Here is a 19,891-nt window from a genome sequence, read left to right on the forward strand (position 1 = left end):
TCAAATTTCAGAATTCTTTCCTAATGACTTGAAATTTAAGATTGCTTTAGACCAAATGAAAATTTGAATTTTTTTTCATATCTTGGTGTTGAAGTCAGAGGAATTTGTACAATTTTTAATTGTATATGATTATCTTTACCACTGATCTAATATAGTTCAAATCATCAGTATTTACTGGGCCCCAAATACTAAAAAACACTCTACAGAACACTGTGCAGGTCAATTGATAAATACAAGAGATTGCTTCTTCTTTCAAGGAATTTTCTAGCACAGCATTTTTCATGCTAAGCTAGAATATGTTAACTACCTAGAGTCTACCAAATTCCCAGTCCCTACATCCCAGGGTGAAAAGAAGCATCTCACTGCGATCTGTCAAACCCAAAGTCATAATGATTTTTTTCTCCCTCATTTCCTCCTATCAGTTTTGTAACTGTAGCTCATATGTAGGTCTATGATCCAATCTGAGTTAATTTTTGTATATTTATGCTATGTACATTTTTTGTGTATATATATATATGTTATGTAATAGTTGAGGTTCATTATTTTGCACATAGATGTTCCAGCATGATTTGCTGAAAAGATTGAGACCAATGCATTTTAATCTAACAGAGCACAAAATTTGATATGGTTTCAGATTCTATACTGCAACTAATCTTTTAAGAATTACAAGATTAAGCCTCTGCCTACTCAGCAGGGACTCTGCTTCTCCCTCTCCCTCTGCTTCTCCCCACCCTACTCATGTGCATATGCACTCTCTCTCTCTCTCTCTCTCTCTCAACCTCTCAAATAAATAAATAAATAAATCTTTATACATAATAAAAAAAATAAATGCAAATCTGATCAGGTCAAACTTGTGTTTAAGTCCAACTTTTCAATAGCTTACCGCTCTTCTTAGCATCAAGGCTAAGATGCCTCACAAATCCTGCATGATCAAGCTTCTCAATCTTTCCTAGCTCCATTCTCCTTCTTCTCTGAAATAATAGTATTTTTCCAGTAAAGTCTTTAAATGTACCAAGCTCCATTTGGCCCCAAGGTCTTTGCATTGCCTCTTTCTCAGGCCTGAAATGTTTCTCCCTTCCTCCCTTGTGCCTAGTTAATTCCTACTCATCCTGGAGATTTTAACTCAAACATTTTTTTTAAGATTTTATTTATTCATTCATGAGACACAGAGAGTCAGAGACATAGGCAGAGGGAGAGGCAGGCTCCTCACAGGGAGCCCAATGCAGAACTCGATCCTGGGACTCCAGGATCACGCCCTGAATCAAAGGCAGACACTCAACCACTGAGCCACCTAGGCACCCCAACTCAAACATTATTATCTGATCTTCCTTACTCCCACCCTTGGGTTAGATCAGATTCATTTATATATTCTTATGGCTGCCTGCACATTTCTCTCATAGGATTTTTCAGTTTGGGAGTTTATACTCTGGGTATTATGTGATTTAAAAGAAATATAGCAATTATACACATAACTATTAAATAAAATTTTGTCTATGTGTTATATACATTTTTTTAAAGATCTATAGTTCTCATCAGATACTCAAAGGAGTCCCTGACCCCTGTGTATTAATGAATTAACCTCATCCAAAGACAGGTCTGGTCTTTGTTTTGGCTAATGGAAGGTATATCTAGGCCTCTGGAACTTATTACCTAGGAGGACAGTCTTTCTTTCCCTGAGGATTTGGGCCACTGGACAAATTTGATTTATAGTGGGGGCCTTGAGCCATACTTTCCAGTTCTAATCCCAAGAGGAAATGAAGGCTGAAAGAATTAGTTGACCACAGAAGGGGCTAGAGACTAAGAGACAGCCATGCAGGCAGTTTGTAATTGGGCCCCCAAACAAAAACTCCAGACATCAAAGACTTGGGTAAATCTCCCTAGTTGGCTGTGCCCTGTGTGTACTGTCATATACTGTGGCCAGGGCATGAATCTATGGGGAGATGATGATAGGAACTTCTATATTTGGTCCCTTCAAAAATCCGCCCATATGTCTCTCTTTTGGCTAATTTTAACCTGTTTCTCGCCCTGTAATAAACTAAGTATAACAACTTTCAGAGTTCTGTTGAGTCCTTTCTAGTTAACTATCAAACATGAATGGGGTCATGGGGCTCCTGAACTTGCAACTGGTGTCTGAAACGAGGGCAGTCTTGAAGTGACTGTTGTCTTAGACTTTGTAGTTTAGCTAAACTTATTACAACCCTAAAAAGATTAAAAACCCACAGGTTAGACCATGAGTTCTTCAAGAGCAGAAACTTTACCAATACAATATGCAGCCAAAAAATTTAAATACTTGAAATAAATGGATACTGACAGGATGACAACATTCTCTAATAACAGCAATAATATTAATGATGATGAAGACAATAAAAACAGCAGCCATTTACTGCATGCCTTTACTGTAGTCCCCATGTACAGACGAGGAACATAAGGATGAAGGTGAAATGACTTGCTCAAGATCATACTAGTCACAAAGACAGTATAGAAGCTCTGATTTAACTAATATTAAATGCATTTTCATATATTGTATCTCCTAAAGCAAGCAAAGGAAGTTCAATATCATGTTTTACAAAGGACAAACAGAAATAGGTACCTAGCATTATCACCACTAAATAGTATCATTAAAGACTAGCAATTGTTAGCACAGTTCAGGAATGTAGAATACTTAATTTCCTCTCTTTTAACTAAGACTACAGTCATAAGCACTCTGATGCTTGCTTAATGCTTGCATTTGAAATTCTTCTAAATAGAATATGAGCTACATAGGTTAAAAACAAACAAAAAGTTAACTCGTGTATTATTATCAAATGCTAAAACACAAATTGAAATACCTCAAGTGGACAGATAACATTTCTGCCAAGAAAATCACTATATATAGACCCAAATCTGTAAGCTATGGGCATCAAGCTCTTAGATTTTTCTCTACAAATGTTCCATTCTCTCTAACGATTTCTCTCACAACCTAGAAATGTCCTAATTGCCTCTAAGAAAGACTAAAGGAAACTAGAATCTGTCAGTTCATGCAAGACCAGCTGCACTATTTCAAGGAATATTGTACTCAAAGGTCTTAAAAGGCCTTTCTACCTTGAAACTACACCTGTTAATTAAGAGACAAATAAATGCAGATCTTACCCCAAAATATATAAAGGAGGATAGTAGCCAGGAGACACTCTGAATTAGAGCACTATTTTTAATAATTATAAGAAAAACACAAGAAGGTGTTCAATTAGTTGTGATTAATTAAAATTAATTACATTAATTGGCTTTCTGTAGATCCAGAGCAAACATTACATAATAAATGCTATTTGTTGAAATTATTTTAAAATTCACTATCATAGTTGTACTAAATATGAAAACCAATAGTCATGTTGTGCTATGTCAATTCTGGCAAACCAATTACAATAATAAAAACGTCTTAAGAGTGGATTAGTCCGGGTCTACATTAAAAAATGAATCATTAAAGGAGTACTGAGTGATGTGAAATACAGGCAATATGAAAGAGAAAGTGAACATAAGTAAAGCATAGGAAAGGAGGACACACTAATGAATTAGACATACACTAATGCCCGCAAATAACCCACAGAGACAGAGAAAGTACCTGGAAAGCTGTGAGTGCGCCAGTCCCTGGGTTATACAGGCATCGCAGCGAAGGCATGCTGTCCGCCAGGCTGGAGCAGCCCAGCCACAGAGACCTGGGCATAGAGCACTGCAGAGAGAGGACAACTATGAGATGGGACAGTATGAGACAGGATGGCACAGATTACAGGAATTTTCAAGGCTTGGCTGAATGCAATATTCCAGTTGCAGTTGGCCTTTCTGATAGAAACATATTCAAGAAACATACTGCTTACTAGTCCTAACCCCAGAGAGTACCTTGAAAGAGACACTAGTAGCCAAAAGGCAAAGGGAAAGAAAGGAGGTTAAAGGTCAAAAAAAAACAAATATTTAGTAAAAATTTTTATCTCTGTTCTTTTATGTATGAGTCTAAAGAAAATCTACTTCTTAATCCAATTAATCAATTCTTTTCCTCTGTACACTTCATCTCTCATAAATTCACCACAGGGTGAAATACTGTATAAACAGAAAAAGGAACACTTCACAGTAATTTCATTATTAGGAAGGTTAAATTAGAAAGCAAAATACAATAGGAAAGTTTTGTTTTGTTTTAGAAGGTGGGAAGAAGGAAAGAAAACGCATTATACCCCCACAGTTTTGACAGCAACTAACTCTGCAGTTTGCATATGTTTTATGTATCTTGTTAGTCTGCTATTCATTAACCAAAATGCATAGTTACCAGAGCAGCTGCCTCTTCATCTTTCCAGATGGATTGGGGAAGGAGAGGGGGCAACCCAAACAGAAGGGAAAACAACAAGAAAGAAAGAAAAAGTGACAAGGACAGAAAAAGAGAGAACCCCAAAAAGTTGCTGGTATTAAAATCTTCTAAATAAAAAGGTATGTGTGAGTGTAAGTATACATATAGTGTATTCACTAGGGAAAAAAGGTAGGAATGATTTCTAGTAACACTAAACAGTTTTAGTGTTGTTGCTCCTATAATCTTATAAAACATTGCATCTTTTTAAAAGAATTTTTACATTCTTCAAGTTTCTCTAAATGTATCCCAAGCTAAGGTTTTTTTTTTTCCCCAAGCTAAGGTTAATCCATCAACAATCTAAGAGTACCACATAAACTAAATACCTGATCAAACCACATATAAAAACAAGAATACATATTTTAAAACATAGCAGTCAATATACATAATATTAAAATTGAAATTTTAAGTCTTAAAATATTTAATATCATGATGGGAGTTTTTTATTCTTAAAATGTTCTAGTTATAGAAATTAATATTAGGAAACAAAATATGGTATTCATTGTTCACACTGTCTATAACTGATATTAAGGATAGTGTGCTACAAACGACTCCAAAAAAATGATCTGGTCTAGATCCTGCTTTGAGGTCATTATTTCCTCATTTTAAGTTAAGGTGATTAATGCCCAGGAAAAATCGAAGTTTGTATCCGTGAACATGAATTTAAAAAGTAGAGAAGTAGGAACTGGAATGCTGGCCCATTGTTTCTTTAGTACAGAACTCTTCTTCCTGCCTCCATGCATCCCTAGGTCATGATGTGGAGATATCAGACTTCAAAGAAGGCTATTTGCTGAAGACATTACTGGATAGCACACCAACCACAACAGCTACACTGCTTTAAACTACTACAACAACCTCCTAACTTTGTTCACTGTTTCCAATGTTTCTTCACCTCAAGCTATAATCCATTTTACAAACAGCGGCTAAATAGAATAATTGTGTTCACCTTACTATCATGTCACTATCACCAATAATTCATAATGGCTCCCTGTATCTATTGTACGAAATCCAAGCACTCTATTGATCCGATCTTTCCCTACTGCCTACATTAACTCACCTTCTCTGTCCTTCTAATTGGTCCTGGTGCTCTAGCTAATACCTAACTTGGTATTTTGTTTAAATACCCATCTTATTTCCATCCTGTGAACTTGTAATTTCCTTCTCCCTTTTACCCTGCCAATGTATGTCTCTCATTTACTTCAACTCTCCTTAGAACTATTTATACTAATTTCAGTCTTATCCAGTAGTTCTCAGGAGAGAGTCTCATGTTGTCAGAAGGCAATAGGAGAATAAGGGAGAGTAGGACAAAAAATTTTTTCCTTAAGAATCACTGTTCTCTGAAAAAAAAAAAAATCACTGTTCTCCTATTACAGCTCTACATTGGAAGCACCAAGTTCTTTGCTAAAATAATTTTTATAAGTAAATGATGTTAAAAATTTCTAAATCTAATGTTTTTAGTCATTCATTCAACAAGGATTTATTGAGCATTTTCCTTGTACTGTTCTAGGCATGAGGAATAGAACAATGAACAAGGGACAAAAATCCATTCTAGTGACATTCTCTCAAACTTAAATTCTTCTATGTTTAAAATCATTAATATAAAAAAAATTGTTGTTAGTTCCTCTTGTGGTTAATGAAAGACACTGCATATTATTAAGCAGTTGGTTAAAGTTCTCTGGATGTTAGGCAGAAGAAAAGTCTCATTCTGAAGGTGGGACTGAATTTCAGAAAAGTAGGGGAGTGAATTGAAGTGAAAATAAATTTAAAAAGAAAATGAAAATACAGAAGAGGAAAAAAGGAAATGGTACAAAGAAAAAGCAATAGGCATAAGAAGACAGTTTCCCTTCCTCTCTTCCCTTCAAAAGAGGTAGATGGCTCATATACTTTTAGCCATACTGAAGCCATCTGCAAAATCTCTTCTTTTTATTAAATATATTTATATTTGTGAACACTCCTTGGTAAGTTTTTAAGACATTCCTCTTTGCAACATTTCATCTCTTTCATTTTATATTAGATCCTGTGTTATTGCTGCGGTATGTCCTTGATTAATTACTATCTCTTTCCTTACTATTGGTCATCTTTATGCAATTCATTCTATCATCCATCAACACTCCTAACTAAGAATTTGAAAGGACTTACCTCATCCCTTAAACTAAAATTTCAAGATAAAACTATAATCAATAATGAGCCACAAACACCCAAGAAAGCCACTAGAAATACTGGTGTGATTTCTAAAATAGCATTAACTTGCAAACACCACACAGAGGATGCATTTTCGATTATTACAAGACAATTGGTGTGGATCTGAAAACTGTGCTTGCATATAGTCAGATCTGCACATTATCATAAGATTTTATATATTATAGCTCAATTTAAAAACCAATTTTCAAATTGGTTTGGATTGTAACAATTAATCTTGTCTATACTGGTAAATGTCACTTAAAAACATTGAGGAAAAAAAATAATCACAAAATTCATGGAATAGGCTATAACCCCTACACTACTAACTCTTTCCCTTCTACACATTTAGGAGCATTTTCTAAAGGAAGGGGAAAATCAAAAGAAATTTGGGCAAGAAGTAACAGGGTGGAAAGTAGTGTCATTTTGGTTACTATTCTATATTTCTATTTATTTTAGGGACATCCTGATTCATCAATTTCTGACAAAGATCTACATCCGTTCTATTTTCCCCATGTTTAATACACAATCCCCTTTAAAACTTACCTTTAACATGAAAAGCACAAATAGTTTTCTACTTAAAACACAGAAGTTGGGATCCCCGGGTGGCTCAATGGTTTAGTGCCTGCCTTTGGCCCAGAGTGTGGTCCAGGAGACCCGGGATCGAGTCCCATGTCAGGCCCCCTGCATGGAGCCTGCTTCTCCCTCTGCCTGTGTCTCTGCCTCTCACTCTGTGTCTATCATGAATAAATAGATAAAATCTTAAAACACACACACACACACACACACACAAAAGTTTAGGCTGCAAAATATTTAAATTTCTAAGGTTTCCTCTCTATATCTAAAAACATTTTAATTAAAAAAAAAAAAGCAGGTTCTAAACCAAAATGTAACCTAGCAACTATAGTTTCATGGTTTTTTTTTTAAACAGTAATCTTTTTTTTTTTTAATTTTTATTTATTTATGATAGTCACAGAGAGAGAGAGAGAGGCAGAGACATAGGCAGAGGGAGAGAAGCAGGCTCCATGCGCCGGGAGCCCGACGTGGGATTCGATCCCGGGTCTCCAGGATCGCGCCCTGGGCCAAAGGCAGGCGCCAAACTGCTGCGCCACCCAGGGATCCCTAGTTTCATGTTTAAATATTTAACTTTTATTAACTGTTAAAAGACTTGTGAATGACCTATTCCTTAAATGTTTCTCCTACACAATCTCAAAAGCTACAACCAAGTTTATATCACATACGTGCCTTCATCCTATACAAATCCAGCCTTACACTGCATATAATCTGTCTTGTCAGCTCATTCCCCACTTGACCTCACTCCAAACTAACTCTACTTTGCAAAAATCAAAGAAAGTTGAAGATTATATTATTACAACTAAAGTTTATTATCCAATTGAATACGTTTACTAGCTTTTGAAAATCAGACACAGCATTTTAAAAAATGCTTGAACATGTTTTCTACTACTTGGAAGAATCAGAAAGAGATTGAAATGTTGCAACAAAGGGCCTCCAGGGCTTCAAGAAGAATATACTATCTAGTGCCCTTCAGGTTCAACAGTACAAATTCATTTTCACAGAGAACAGTTGAAAACCTTGACTCCTCCCCGCACTTGGCTGCCTGGAGAAAAGTCACAGTTCCTCTTCACTGACAGAGGGCCCTGCAGGCAAAGGGCTGGCCTCAGCATTTACTATATGAAAGCTGAATGACAAAATCTCCTAAACTCAGGTCCCTGTTGGTCAACTTCTAGGAGTAATAGAAGCTATAATAATCAACAATAAAAAGATTGCTGCATTGAGAGTTTATGTATCCTTAAGCCATGGAATAGAAGAATTCCCTTTTCACTACTATATCAACTAAAAGTCAGGCCAAGAGAACTATAGTATTCCATAGGCCATGTAATATATTCAGACTCTATCTATTCAAATTCAATGATTGCCTCTTCAGAATCCCAATTTAGTTCACTTTAAAAATGAAACTCCCACCTGTCACATAGGACAGTCCTATCCGCTTAGCCTTATTGTGCAAGGTCATGGTAAAATTGAAATAAGAATGCAAAAGAAAAAAAAAGAAAAAAAAGTGATGTCATAACTAAGGCTTCCATGAATGTCACTTGTACTTCAAAATGTTCGGGGAAGCCATTATGAACTGCAAGCCACAGAATCAATAAATTCATCCATCAAGTACTTACTGTTCTTTACCAGAATGGATACACATGGAGTATAAAGAGAAGAGAACCAAAACTTATCAGGTATAAACTGTGCTAGATCCGTTAAATACATTATTTCATTTAATGATTACAAACCTTGTCAAAGAGTCATTAATATTTTCATTTTAAAGGGAGAGTGAACTCAAGTTGGGAAGAGTTGTTACAGTGACTACATGGTAATGATGGAAGACCCCAATGTGTTTATCTCCCCCAAACACAAAGATTTACCTATATAAAGACTTGTTCTCAAGTAGTTTATAATCTATCTTGGGGAAATAAATTAACCAACACAAACAGTAACTGCAAGGAAAAATACAATAATATACTAAATTGTGTTTAACAATAGCTGCTATATTAGTTTAATTAAAAATTAGAAAAGTTCAGGCACAGGCTTTAATTTTACTGTAGCACTTGTTACTGTATGTAAATTAATTACGTATTTGTTTCCTCCACCAGACCATATTCCTTAAAACTTTTTTAATCTCCAGTATCTGGTCATAGTAGATACTCCATAAACGTGAGCTTAATGGTGAGAGATCACTGGGACGCCTGGGTGGCTCAGTGGTTGAGCATCTGCCTTTGGCTCAGGGCGTGGTCCTGGAATCCCAAGATCAAGTCCCCCATCAGGCTCCCTGCATGGAGCCTGCTTCTCCCTCTGCCTGTGTCTCTGCTTCTTTCTGTATGTCTCTCATGAATAAATAAATAAAATCTTAAAAAAAGAAATGAGAGATCACTGAGAGCTACATACAAAAAAGAAGAAAGTAATTTTTACTTATGGAACAGTAAAAATACTGATAAAATAATAACAGTTACTTTATTAAGACCAATCTTACCAGACTGGAAGGTCTTACTAGAATGGTACAAAGAAATGAGAGATCACTGAGAGCTACATACCAAAAAGAAGAAACTAATTTTTACTTATGGAACAGTAAAAATACTGATAAAATAATAACAGTTACTTTATTAAGACCAATCTTACCAGACCGGAAGGTCTTACTAGAATGGTACTGAATAAAGCTCTTTCATAATCATCTTACTCACCTGTAAAACAATCTAGCAAGGTAAATAAGATCCAGAGAGGTTAAATAAACTAACAAAAGTTGATAGGCACCCAGTAAGCAATAAAGATGGGATTCAGAACTAGATATTCTGAGTACCTAGGACAGTGCCCAATACAAATGACACTTAAAAAGGACTTAACAGGACTTAACAACCAACTGACTATAAGGAAAGGAGGATGAATCAGAAATAATTGAGTTTTCAAACTTGAATGACTAGGATGGTGGTAGCACTCGTAGACACAATGGGAGGAAAGTGAGCTAGATTCGCTCAGAAGTCATTAATGTGACATAATAATACAACTCTGGTAGGTCAGTAAAAACTTAGCATGAAAGCTTGGATAGAAGCCTAGTGTATGGATTATATAGGTGTGGGAATCACTGGTTTCTGCATAAGGTGCAATGTACTAGGTTAAAAGCATTTGCTATAAAAATACTAGTGAGGGTTTTGGTTTTTTCATTTGATTCCTCTTTCTTTGTGTCCTTTCTTACTTGAAAAACTCAATCTTGGGACGCCTGGGTGGCTCAGTGGTTTAGTGCCTGCCTTCAGCCCAGGGCCTGATCCTGGGGACCCAGGATCGAGTCCCACATCGGACTCCCTGCATGGAGACTGCTTCTCCCTCTGCCTTTGTCTCCGCCTCTCTCTCTCTCTCTCTCTCTCTCTTTCTCTGTCTCTCATGAATAAATAAGTAAAATCTTAAAAAAAAAAAAAAGAAAGAAAAAGAAAAACAATCTGACAGACATTTAAGTGAGTATAGGCTAAGTATAGGCATCAAACTGAATGGTAGAAGTAGCTGCAGATTTTTTTAATAAATTTAAGAGGGCAGCCCTGGTGGCTCAGCGGTTTAGCGCCGCCTTCAGCCCAGGGTGTGATCCTGGAGACCCGGGATCGAGTCCCACATTGGGCTCCCTGCATGGAGCCTGCTTCTCCCTCTGCCTCTCTCTGTCTGTCATGAATAAACAAATAAAAATCTTTAAAAAAAATAAATAAATAAAATTTAAGAAAAAGAAAAAGAATATACTATCCTGCCCAATACAGGCTTTTGGAGTTGAAGAGGTGTGAGGTTCCTCCTGAGAGGGAAGAGGTGTGAGGTTCCCCCTGAGGGGGAAGAGGCCTGGCATAGTTTCAGAGCCTAAGCTAGGTGAGGAAAAAAATCTGCACAAGAGGGTGGCCTGGCATGGGGTACTACAGGCCTAGTGGAATAAGGATAAGGAAGGCTACCCCATGGGCGACCAGAATAGCAATGAGCAGTATGATGAGGAATGTGATGAGGGGGCAGGACGGGGGGGGGGGGGGGGGGGGCAGGGCAGCCAGGGTTCCCAAAGTAAACAGAAGACATTCATTGAGAGTGGACAGATATTGGCCCAGCACTGAGTTTCAGACCCAGTGGGATAAGCATGGTAGAGCAGCAGTGGTCCAACACAGTGTTTCAGATCCAGTGGGAGAGGAGCCCAATGCAAATAAATAGTCAGAAACCAAAAGGGTAAGGAAAGCATCCACATAGATGCTTAATGTTGACTTCATTCCCCACATAGAGTATGGGGTGGGGAATGAAGACTACTCTACCAGCAACAGTAGATGAGTTACATAGGAGAATGGATCAAATAAGGGGATAGATCAAATACTGAGGATAATAAGAGCAAGATCTCACCTAATCAAAAAAAAAAGTTACAAATACAGAAAGGAAGAAAAATAGAATGAATGCTATGCTACTAAACTAGAATTGAAGATACTATTGTGAATTCAAAGCTTACAGTACACATAGAAGTTTCTAGGTAAATGATATATGTGTATTCATATACACATATACAGGTTTCCCTTGCATTCCAAAAGTAGAGTGGTTCCTGGGGTGCCTGGGTGGCTCAGTCAGTTAAGCATCCAATTCTTGGTTTCAACTCAGGTTGTGATCTCGTGGGTCATGGGGAGCCTTATAGTCAAGCCCCCCACTCACCAGGCAGTCTGCTTGAAGATTCTCTCCTGCTGCCCCTCCCCTCACTAGCATGTGCAAACATATGTACTCTCTCTGAAATAGATAAATATAAATCTTTTTTAAAAATACAGTGTTTCTATATAAACTTTCAAAATCCAAAATGGCATAAAGCAAGGAAGGAATTGCCTTTTATTTATATGGAAACATTTTTTAGTTTCAGACCCAAAAAATAACCTCTTAAGATTTTCTAATACCTTAGGACATATCTTGCTAATGGACACATAAAATAAATGAAGATAAAGCACAAATGTTCACACAGACATTTCAAGCTATGGAGACTTGATGCTGAGATGCTGACTGGAGTTCTAGAGAGAAGGAGCTTAGCAGTGCCACTCTAACTGTTCAGGGTTTATGCTGCCTCTACAACATATGACTGCAAAACAAACACTAAATGCTACTTTCATTTTTCTCCTTTTTTCATAGAAGTCAAAATCCTCTTCAGATATCTTTTGATTAGTGAAAACAGGTACTATTGTAATAGTTCTTTCATAAAAGCAAAGTGGTATAAAGCAGAGGATACCTGTATACAAAACAAACTCCCCAGCTCTATCAACGGAGAAAGCCCAGTAACAGTAACACCCTAACAACAATGAATACATTTAATGATAGTAAATAACACTTTCTAAACTGCTTAGAACAATGGCTAATTCCAGGATTTGGGCAGGGAAAAGTTTAAAATGAGGCCAGAACATGTTCTTGTGGTACTAAGGATGATGGAGACATAGCAAGATGACACAGGGGACAGCATGAAAGGCCCTCACAAATCTCGGACAAACTAAGTATCAAAATAAATAATGACAATAATGGATTAAATAATGACAATAATAACTGTGGTAGGCAAACTCTAACATGGCCCCCAATGATCCCCACCTCCTGACATTCATAATCCTTGTTTAATCCCATCCCTTGAGTGTGGGACAGCCTAATACGTTCTAAATTACACAAGATTGTAACTTCCATCTTGCTAACAGACACTATTACAATCTTGGCTTGGATATTTTAATGAGGCAAGTAGTCCATGTGGCAAGGAACTAAGGGTGGCCTCCAGCCAACAGCCAGCTAGGAATTGAGGCTCTCAGTCCAGTGGCCCTTGAAGAATAAACTCTGCCAAAAAAACATGTTAAGTTTAGAAGTAGATTTTTCCTTGATCAAGTCTTCAAATGAGACCTCAGCTTTGGCCAACATCTTGATTACAGCCTTATGAGAGACGTTGTAGCAGAGGACCCAGATAAGCAATGCCCAGACTTCTGACCAAAGGAATTACAAGATAATAGACATATGTTGCATGTTACTGTTAGCCACTAAATCTGTAATATCTGGTATGGAGCAAAAGCAAACTAATACAGTAAGCCACTGAGTAAAATAAAAACCCATGACTCTATTAGTAATAGAATAAACTGAAAGTTTGATGAGAAACATGATACTTGAATAGTCTCAAAGTATCTCACCACATAAATACTTATTACAAATGAGAAAAGAGTAACTTTCAGTGTAAAAACCTGACTGACATCTTAATCAAGTGGTCAGCATTAATATCACCAATTCTGAAATAAATTAAAATCATATGTCATCTGATAGGATATAATAACAACACAGCATCACCTCTATGATATTCCACGAAGATATATAATTTGCATCTAATCATAAAAAAGCATCAGAAAAACCCAAACAAAATAATGGGCCTATAGTCTCCAAAAATGTCAATGTCATCAAAGTCAAAGAAAGACTGAAAAACCATCCCAGACTGAAAGAGACTAAAGAGACATGACAACTAAATGCAACATGTGATCCTGAAGATCCTTTTGCTACAAAGGACATTTACTGGGATTGCTAGAAAAACTTGAATAGGGTCTACAGATTAGTGGACAGTCATGTATCAATATTAATTTCCTTATTTTGATGATTATTAACAGATTATGTAGAAGAATGCCCTTGTTAGAAAATACACATCAAAGAATTCAGGAGTGATGAAAAATCTTGTCTGTACCTTAAAATGATTTAGGGAAAAATGTTATTTGCATTCTACTTACAACTTTTCTGTAAGCTTGAGAATGTTTTTAAAATAATATTAAAATTTAATTAATGGAAATAATATTGGGATTTTCCTCCAGCTATGGTGTATTGTTATCAGACTAAATTTTATGCAGAAAACAACTATAAAAACTGAATATAAAAAGCTGTTTGAAGGCATCTGAGAACAACTAATGCACTTAAGACTTTAAGAGCCAAAATTCTAGGCAGAAGGGAAATGCATTGTGGTGAACCTGGCATTCTATATGCAATTTCCCCCTGGATATTTGCTGTTTGGTCCTACGTTTTGTATGCAGAGAGTCAGATCTGAAAAACCAAATTTAAAGCATACTTCAGCAATCTCATGGTACTAAGGTGCCAAAAACTGGAATATAGAGCCCATCAAGGACAAGGTACTCTGATGAAAAAAGGTTAGGCTTTCAGTTGACACCATGGGAAGGCATCAGAAATAACACAGCCTTAATCAAATCAAAGGGATATGTCTGTGAAAATATTAAACCCTCTGAAGGAAGCTATCATCTAGAGTCTCCACCATTTTTATTTTTTTAAATGTTCAGCATTCAATACAAAGTATCAAGAATTCAAAGAAAAGGGAACAATGTCACCCCACCCCACCCCACCCCCCAAAAAACCCCTGGAAATAAGAACTAAAAACAGACCCAAATAACCAGAAAGTGCCTACCAATAGATAAATGGATAATGTGATATACACACATAATGGAATACTATTCAGCCTTAAAAAGGAAAAGTTCTGATGTGTTCTACAATATGGATGAACATTAAAAACATTATGTTAAGTGAAATAAGCCAGTTAGAAAAAGCAAAATACTGTACATTTCCACTCATAAGGTACCAAGAGTAATCAAATTTAGAAGAACGCTGGTTGCCAGTGGCTAGAAGGGAGAAAATGGGGAGTTGTTAACAGGTCTAGAGTTTTACAAGATAAAAAAGTTCTGGAGACTGGCTGCACAACAATGTGAATGTAAAACTATTGAACTGTACAATTTAAAATGATTAAGATAATAAATTTTATGTTATGTACATTTTAACATAATTTTTAAAGTCCCCAAAAGTGTTAAGTATTAGAATTCCTAAATATAGGCTTTAAAACAACCATGTTTAAGACATTCAAGATGAGGGGCACATGGGTGGCTCAGTCGGCCACCGACTTAATTTTGGCTCAGAGATCGATCTCAGGCTCAGAGATCAAGCCCTGTGTCAGGCTCTGCTCTGGGTGTAGAGCCTGCTTAAGATTCTCTCTCCCTCTCCCACTGCCTCTCTCCCCACAACTGACTCTCTCTCTCTCTCTCAAAAAAGATATTGGGGCAGCCCAGGTGGCTCAGCAGTTTAGCGCCGCCTTTGGCCCAGGACGTGACCCTGGAGACCCAGGACCAAGTCCCATGTCAGGCTCCCCATGGAGCCTGCTTCTCTCTCTGCCTATGTCTCTGCCTCTCTCTCTCTGTGTCTCTCATGAATAAATAAAATCTTAAAAAAGAGAGAGAGAGAGAGAGAGAGAGAGAGAGAAGATTAGAAACAAGTGAGAATTAGTGAACAAAAAGATAGGTCAGCAGAAAAACCAGTAAATTGAAACAGAGATAAGGATAGAAAAATACTGAAAAGACTATAAAACATATAAGTGACATTCTGGGGATCCCTGGGTGGCGCAGCGGTTTGGCGCCTGCCTTTGGCCCAGGGCGTGATCCTGGAGACCCGGGATCGAATCCCACATCGGGCTCCCGGTGCATGGAGCCTGCTTCTCCCTCTGCCTGTGTCTCTGCCTCTCTCTCTCTCTCTGTGACTATCATAAATAAATAAAAAATTAAAAAAAAAATAAGTGACACTCTGAAAAGTAAACATATGCATATTTGGATTTCTAGAAGAGAATAATAAAGAAAAAAATAGGGCATAAGCAACCTTTAAGGAGATACTAACAATTTTCAAAACCTGATGAAAATAATCAAGCCATAGAGTTAAGAATCTCTACAAACATGAAAAGCAAACATCATTTCTATGCCTTGGCCAACTGTCACTCTAGGTTTGATTAGCTTCAACCTTCACACTTTCAATGATGTGAAACATCCTGAAGAGCTCCTTTAATATAAAATTTTTTTGCACTTAATGTGAAGTTTTTCCTCTGGGACATTTTCATCTTTTTGTCACACCACTTTCCTCATTTAGGTTAGTAAGTTCACTCACTAAGATCCTCTAGCTGCATATCTAGAGTCTATCAGATGGTGTCAGTATCAACATTTCCACGGTCAGCTATTTCTTTTGATTCCATAACTTCATCTCAAATTTCAGTTAAAACTATTATTACTTTTTTTGTTACTTTGTTTCTTCTTTGTGGCCAACTGCCCCTTTGATTATCCATTTTTGTAAAATATCTAGTGGATTTAACACTAGGAGAGGAGACAACACAACTATATTTCATGTTGTCTGTGCATAAACTTAATAGCAGATGTGCAGTGACTAATTAACAACAGACTTTGGAAGAAGTGACTGATCATGATGTGCATCTGTTTTGCCCATAGTGACTGGCACACTGAAGAGCTAGCAATGAAGTTTGTACTTTACAAAAATCAGCTAAAAACCAAAAAGTGAAATTTGAGCTGTGTTTGGGGGGGGGGGGGGAGGCAGTGTTATTTAGCTGTAGTAATTGAAATTTGTGCATATCAGAACAATGTAAAGTGAGAACTTCCAGTACATTAAATTTAAATAAAATAAGAACTCTTAGTAAAAGTATATTAGATTTCAGCTTCCACCATAAGGTAGTAAGCTAATATCAAAATTGGCCTCCCATCATGGACAAGAAAATTGGACAGAATATGCGAAACACATATTTGAAGACACTGGACAACAGGCAATGTCAGAGTGTAATCCCTGAAAGACAGGAAATAATTGAGATGACCCTCATAAGCATCTTAAGTCTTATACTTAAACGCATTTCCCAGTCTATAGCACAAGAAAGGGGGAATCCAAGCAGAGCAAAATAGGGCCATTTATTGAGGAAGTAGAGAATAGGATTTGGGGAGATGAAAGAGACAAGAATTGGTGAGGCAGAGTACAGGAGAATGGATTATGTACAAAAAAGCTTCAGATATCTAAACATTAAGTCTGTTTCTGAACACTAAGTCCTGTTTGCATAAGGTGAACTTCTATAAGGCCAAGCAAAGAACAATAAAGGAATATAAGCTCAAAAACTCCTAGAATCCACACAGAGCTGGGGAACTTTCCTCTGTTCTGACCAGTCAGACTGCAGAAGCCTAGCTAAACACCTGGGACATTCAAACAGGAGACCCAGAAAGCTCACACATCACTTATAGGGATAAATGACACAAGTATAAAGGTTACATTAAACCTACCTTACTAAAGGTTAAAATCAAGCCACAACAGCATCAAGCTGATCTGTAAGAAGCTTAACTCCCAGGGCGGGGGGTGGGGTGAATGGGTGACAGGCACTGAGGGGGGCACTTGACTACTTGACGGGATGAGCACTGGTGTTATTCTGTATGTTGGCAAATTGAACACCAATAAAAAATAAATTTATTATTAAAAAAAAAGAAGCTTAACTCCCCACTGAAATAATGTAATGTACACAATGTCTAAATCTAAAATTACTAGATGAAACAAGCAGCAATAAAATCTGACCTATAATCAGGAAGAAAATCAACAGAAGCAGATCCAGAAAGAACACAGATGACATAATCAGCAGACCAAAATATTAAAATACCTATTATAAAATGAATGATAGTGAAAGGAACCGTAGGATATAAAAGAATGAATGAAATATGACTTCCAGGGAAAAAACCCCACAATGTCTAAAATGATAATTTCACGAGATGGGATTAACAGCTATAGAAGAAAAGATCAGTGAACTTGAATTGAAGAAATAGCAATATGCCAAATAAAGCACTAAGAAAAAAAAACTGGAAAAAACTAAACATCTCAATGACCTGTGGAAAATAATTAAGTGATCCAACATACCAATAACTGATGTTCCATAAAGCAAATTGGGGGAGGAAGGAAGCATAAAATATATTTGGAAAAGGATACTAGATACAATCTATTAATGAGGACATGGAGGAAAAGGAACCCTGTGCACTGCTGGTGCAGCCACTGTGGAAAACAGTATGGATGTTTCTCAAAAATTTTAAAATAGAAAAAAAAAAATTTAAATAGAAGCACCATATGATCCAGTAATTTCACTGCTTGGTATTTACCCAAAGAAAACAGAAATACTAATTCAAAAAGATATATACACTCCTATGTTTATAGCAGCATTATATACAATAGCCAAGATGTAGAAGCACCCCAAGTGTCCATCGATAGATGAATGGATAAAGATGCAGTATACACATACAATGGAATATTACTCAGCCATAAGAAAGAATGAAATCTTGCCATTTGCAAAAATGTAGATGGACCTAGACAGTATAATGTTAAGTGAAACAAATCAGGGAAAGACAAGTATCATAAACTTCACTCATATGTGGAATTAAAGAAACAAAACAATGAATAAACAAAGGAAAAAGGAGACAAATTGGACTGCCAAAGGGGAGATGGGTGGAAGAATGGGTGAAAAAGATAAAGGGAATTAAAAGTATATTTATCTTGATGAGGGTGGAGAAATGCCCAGAATTTTGAATTATATTGTACACTTAAAGCCAACATAACACGGTATGCTATTATACTTAAGTTTTAAAAAGTATATGGGGGTACCTGGGTGGCTCAGTTGGTTAAGCATCTGCTTACAGCTCAGCTCAGGTGATGATCTCCGAGTCCTAGAATCGAGCCCCACATTGGCCTCCCTGCTCAGTAGGGAGTCTGCTTTCTCTCTCTCTGCCCCACCTCTCCCTACTCATGTGTGCACTCTCTCAAATATTTAAATAAATTTTTAAAAATATATGAAATATATTAAGTACATGAAAATTGCCAGGAATATTAAATATCAGCAAATATTTCATTTTTCTGTAAGTAAATATTTTTTAAATCCTTAAAATTTATTTTTAAAATAATTTGAACAATGAATTATGATATTCATAATATGTATGAAAATAATAAGAATAGGAGAAGAAAATGGAAATACATGAGAAGTAGAATATTATTTCAGGAAGTGTGTAGTAAGTTAAAAGATACCTATTGTTTTGCAAATCACATACCTGATAAGGATCTATTATCAATAATGTATAAAGAATTTTTGCAACTCAACAATAAAAACACAACCCAATTCAGGGTGCCTAGTTGGATCAGTCACTTAAGCATCTGACTCTTGATTTTAGCTCAGGTCATGATCTCTCGGTCTTAAGATCGAGCTCCACATCAGGCTCTGTGTCAGTCCAAAGTCTGATGAAGATTCTCTCTCTTCCTCTCCTTCTCCCCCCCGCCCCCCCCCCCCGCCCCGTCTCTCTTTCTCTCTCAAATAAATAAATAAATCTTAAAAAAAAAAAAAAAAAAGATAACCCAAATCAAAAATGGATAAAAGGGCTCATGGATATTTCTCCAAATATACATAAATGAAGAACAAGCACATAAAACAGGTGCCCAACATCATTAGTTATCAGGAAAATGAAAACCCAAACCACATGAGGTGCCCTTCACCTTAAAAGAAAACAAAAACAAACCAAAAAACCCAAAAAAACAAAAAAGCACCAAAGCCACCTGGATACTTCAGAAGAAACACATGCCAGGAAATGCAGCTGCACTGGAAGGAATTTTATCATCAAAGTCCCGCCCAGTCTCAAAAGCTTTTGAAGCCTTAATAATGAAAACAAAACAAAACACAAAAAAAACAGGGACACCTGGGTGGCTCTGCAGTTGAGCCTGCCTTTGGCTCAGGGCGTGATCCCATGGTTGTATGATCTAGTCTTGCATTGGGCTCCCTCTGTTGAGCCTGCTTCTCCCTCTACCTACGTCTCTGCCCCTCTCTCTCTGTGTCTCTCATGAATAAATAAATAAATCTAAAAAAAAACACACAAAACCACACACATAGAAAGTACTGGTTGTGTGTCGTGAGGATGCAGAGAAGCTGAACCCTCATTGCTAGTGGGAATATAAAAAAAG

At 36.8% G+C, this 19,891-nt stretch overlaps 1 protein-coding gene across 1 annotated transcript in view; it reads right to left on the reverse strand.

The window, feature by feature from the left end:
* Nucleotides 1-19,891, reverse strand: part of BTRC (beta-transducin repeat containing E3 ubiquitin protein ligase) — a 187,163-nt gene that overhangs the window by 114,772 nt on the left and 52,500 nt on the right. The window contains exon 2 of the mRNA XM_041743542.1: nt 3,596-3,703. Coding sequence (XP_041599476.1) covers nt 3,596-3,703 — 108 coding nt within the window. The remainder of the gene's footprint in view (nt 1-3,595; nt 3,704-19,891) is intronic.

The sequence above is a fragment of the Vulpes lagopus genome, chromosome 2 (assembly GCF_018345385.1).
Source record: "Vulpes lagopus strain Blue_001 chromosome 2, ASM1834538v1, whole genome shotgun sequence".
NCBI classification, from domain to species: Eukaryota; Metazoa; Chordata; class Mammalia; order Carnivora; family Canidae; genus Vulpes; species Vulpes lagopus.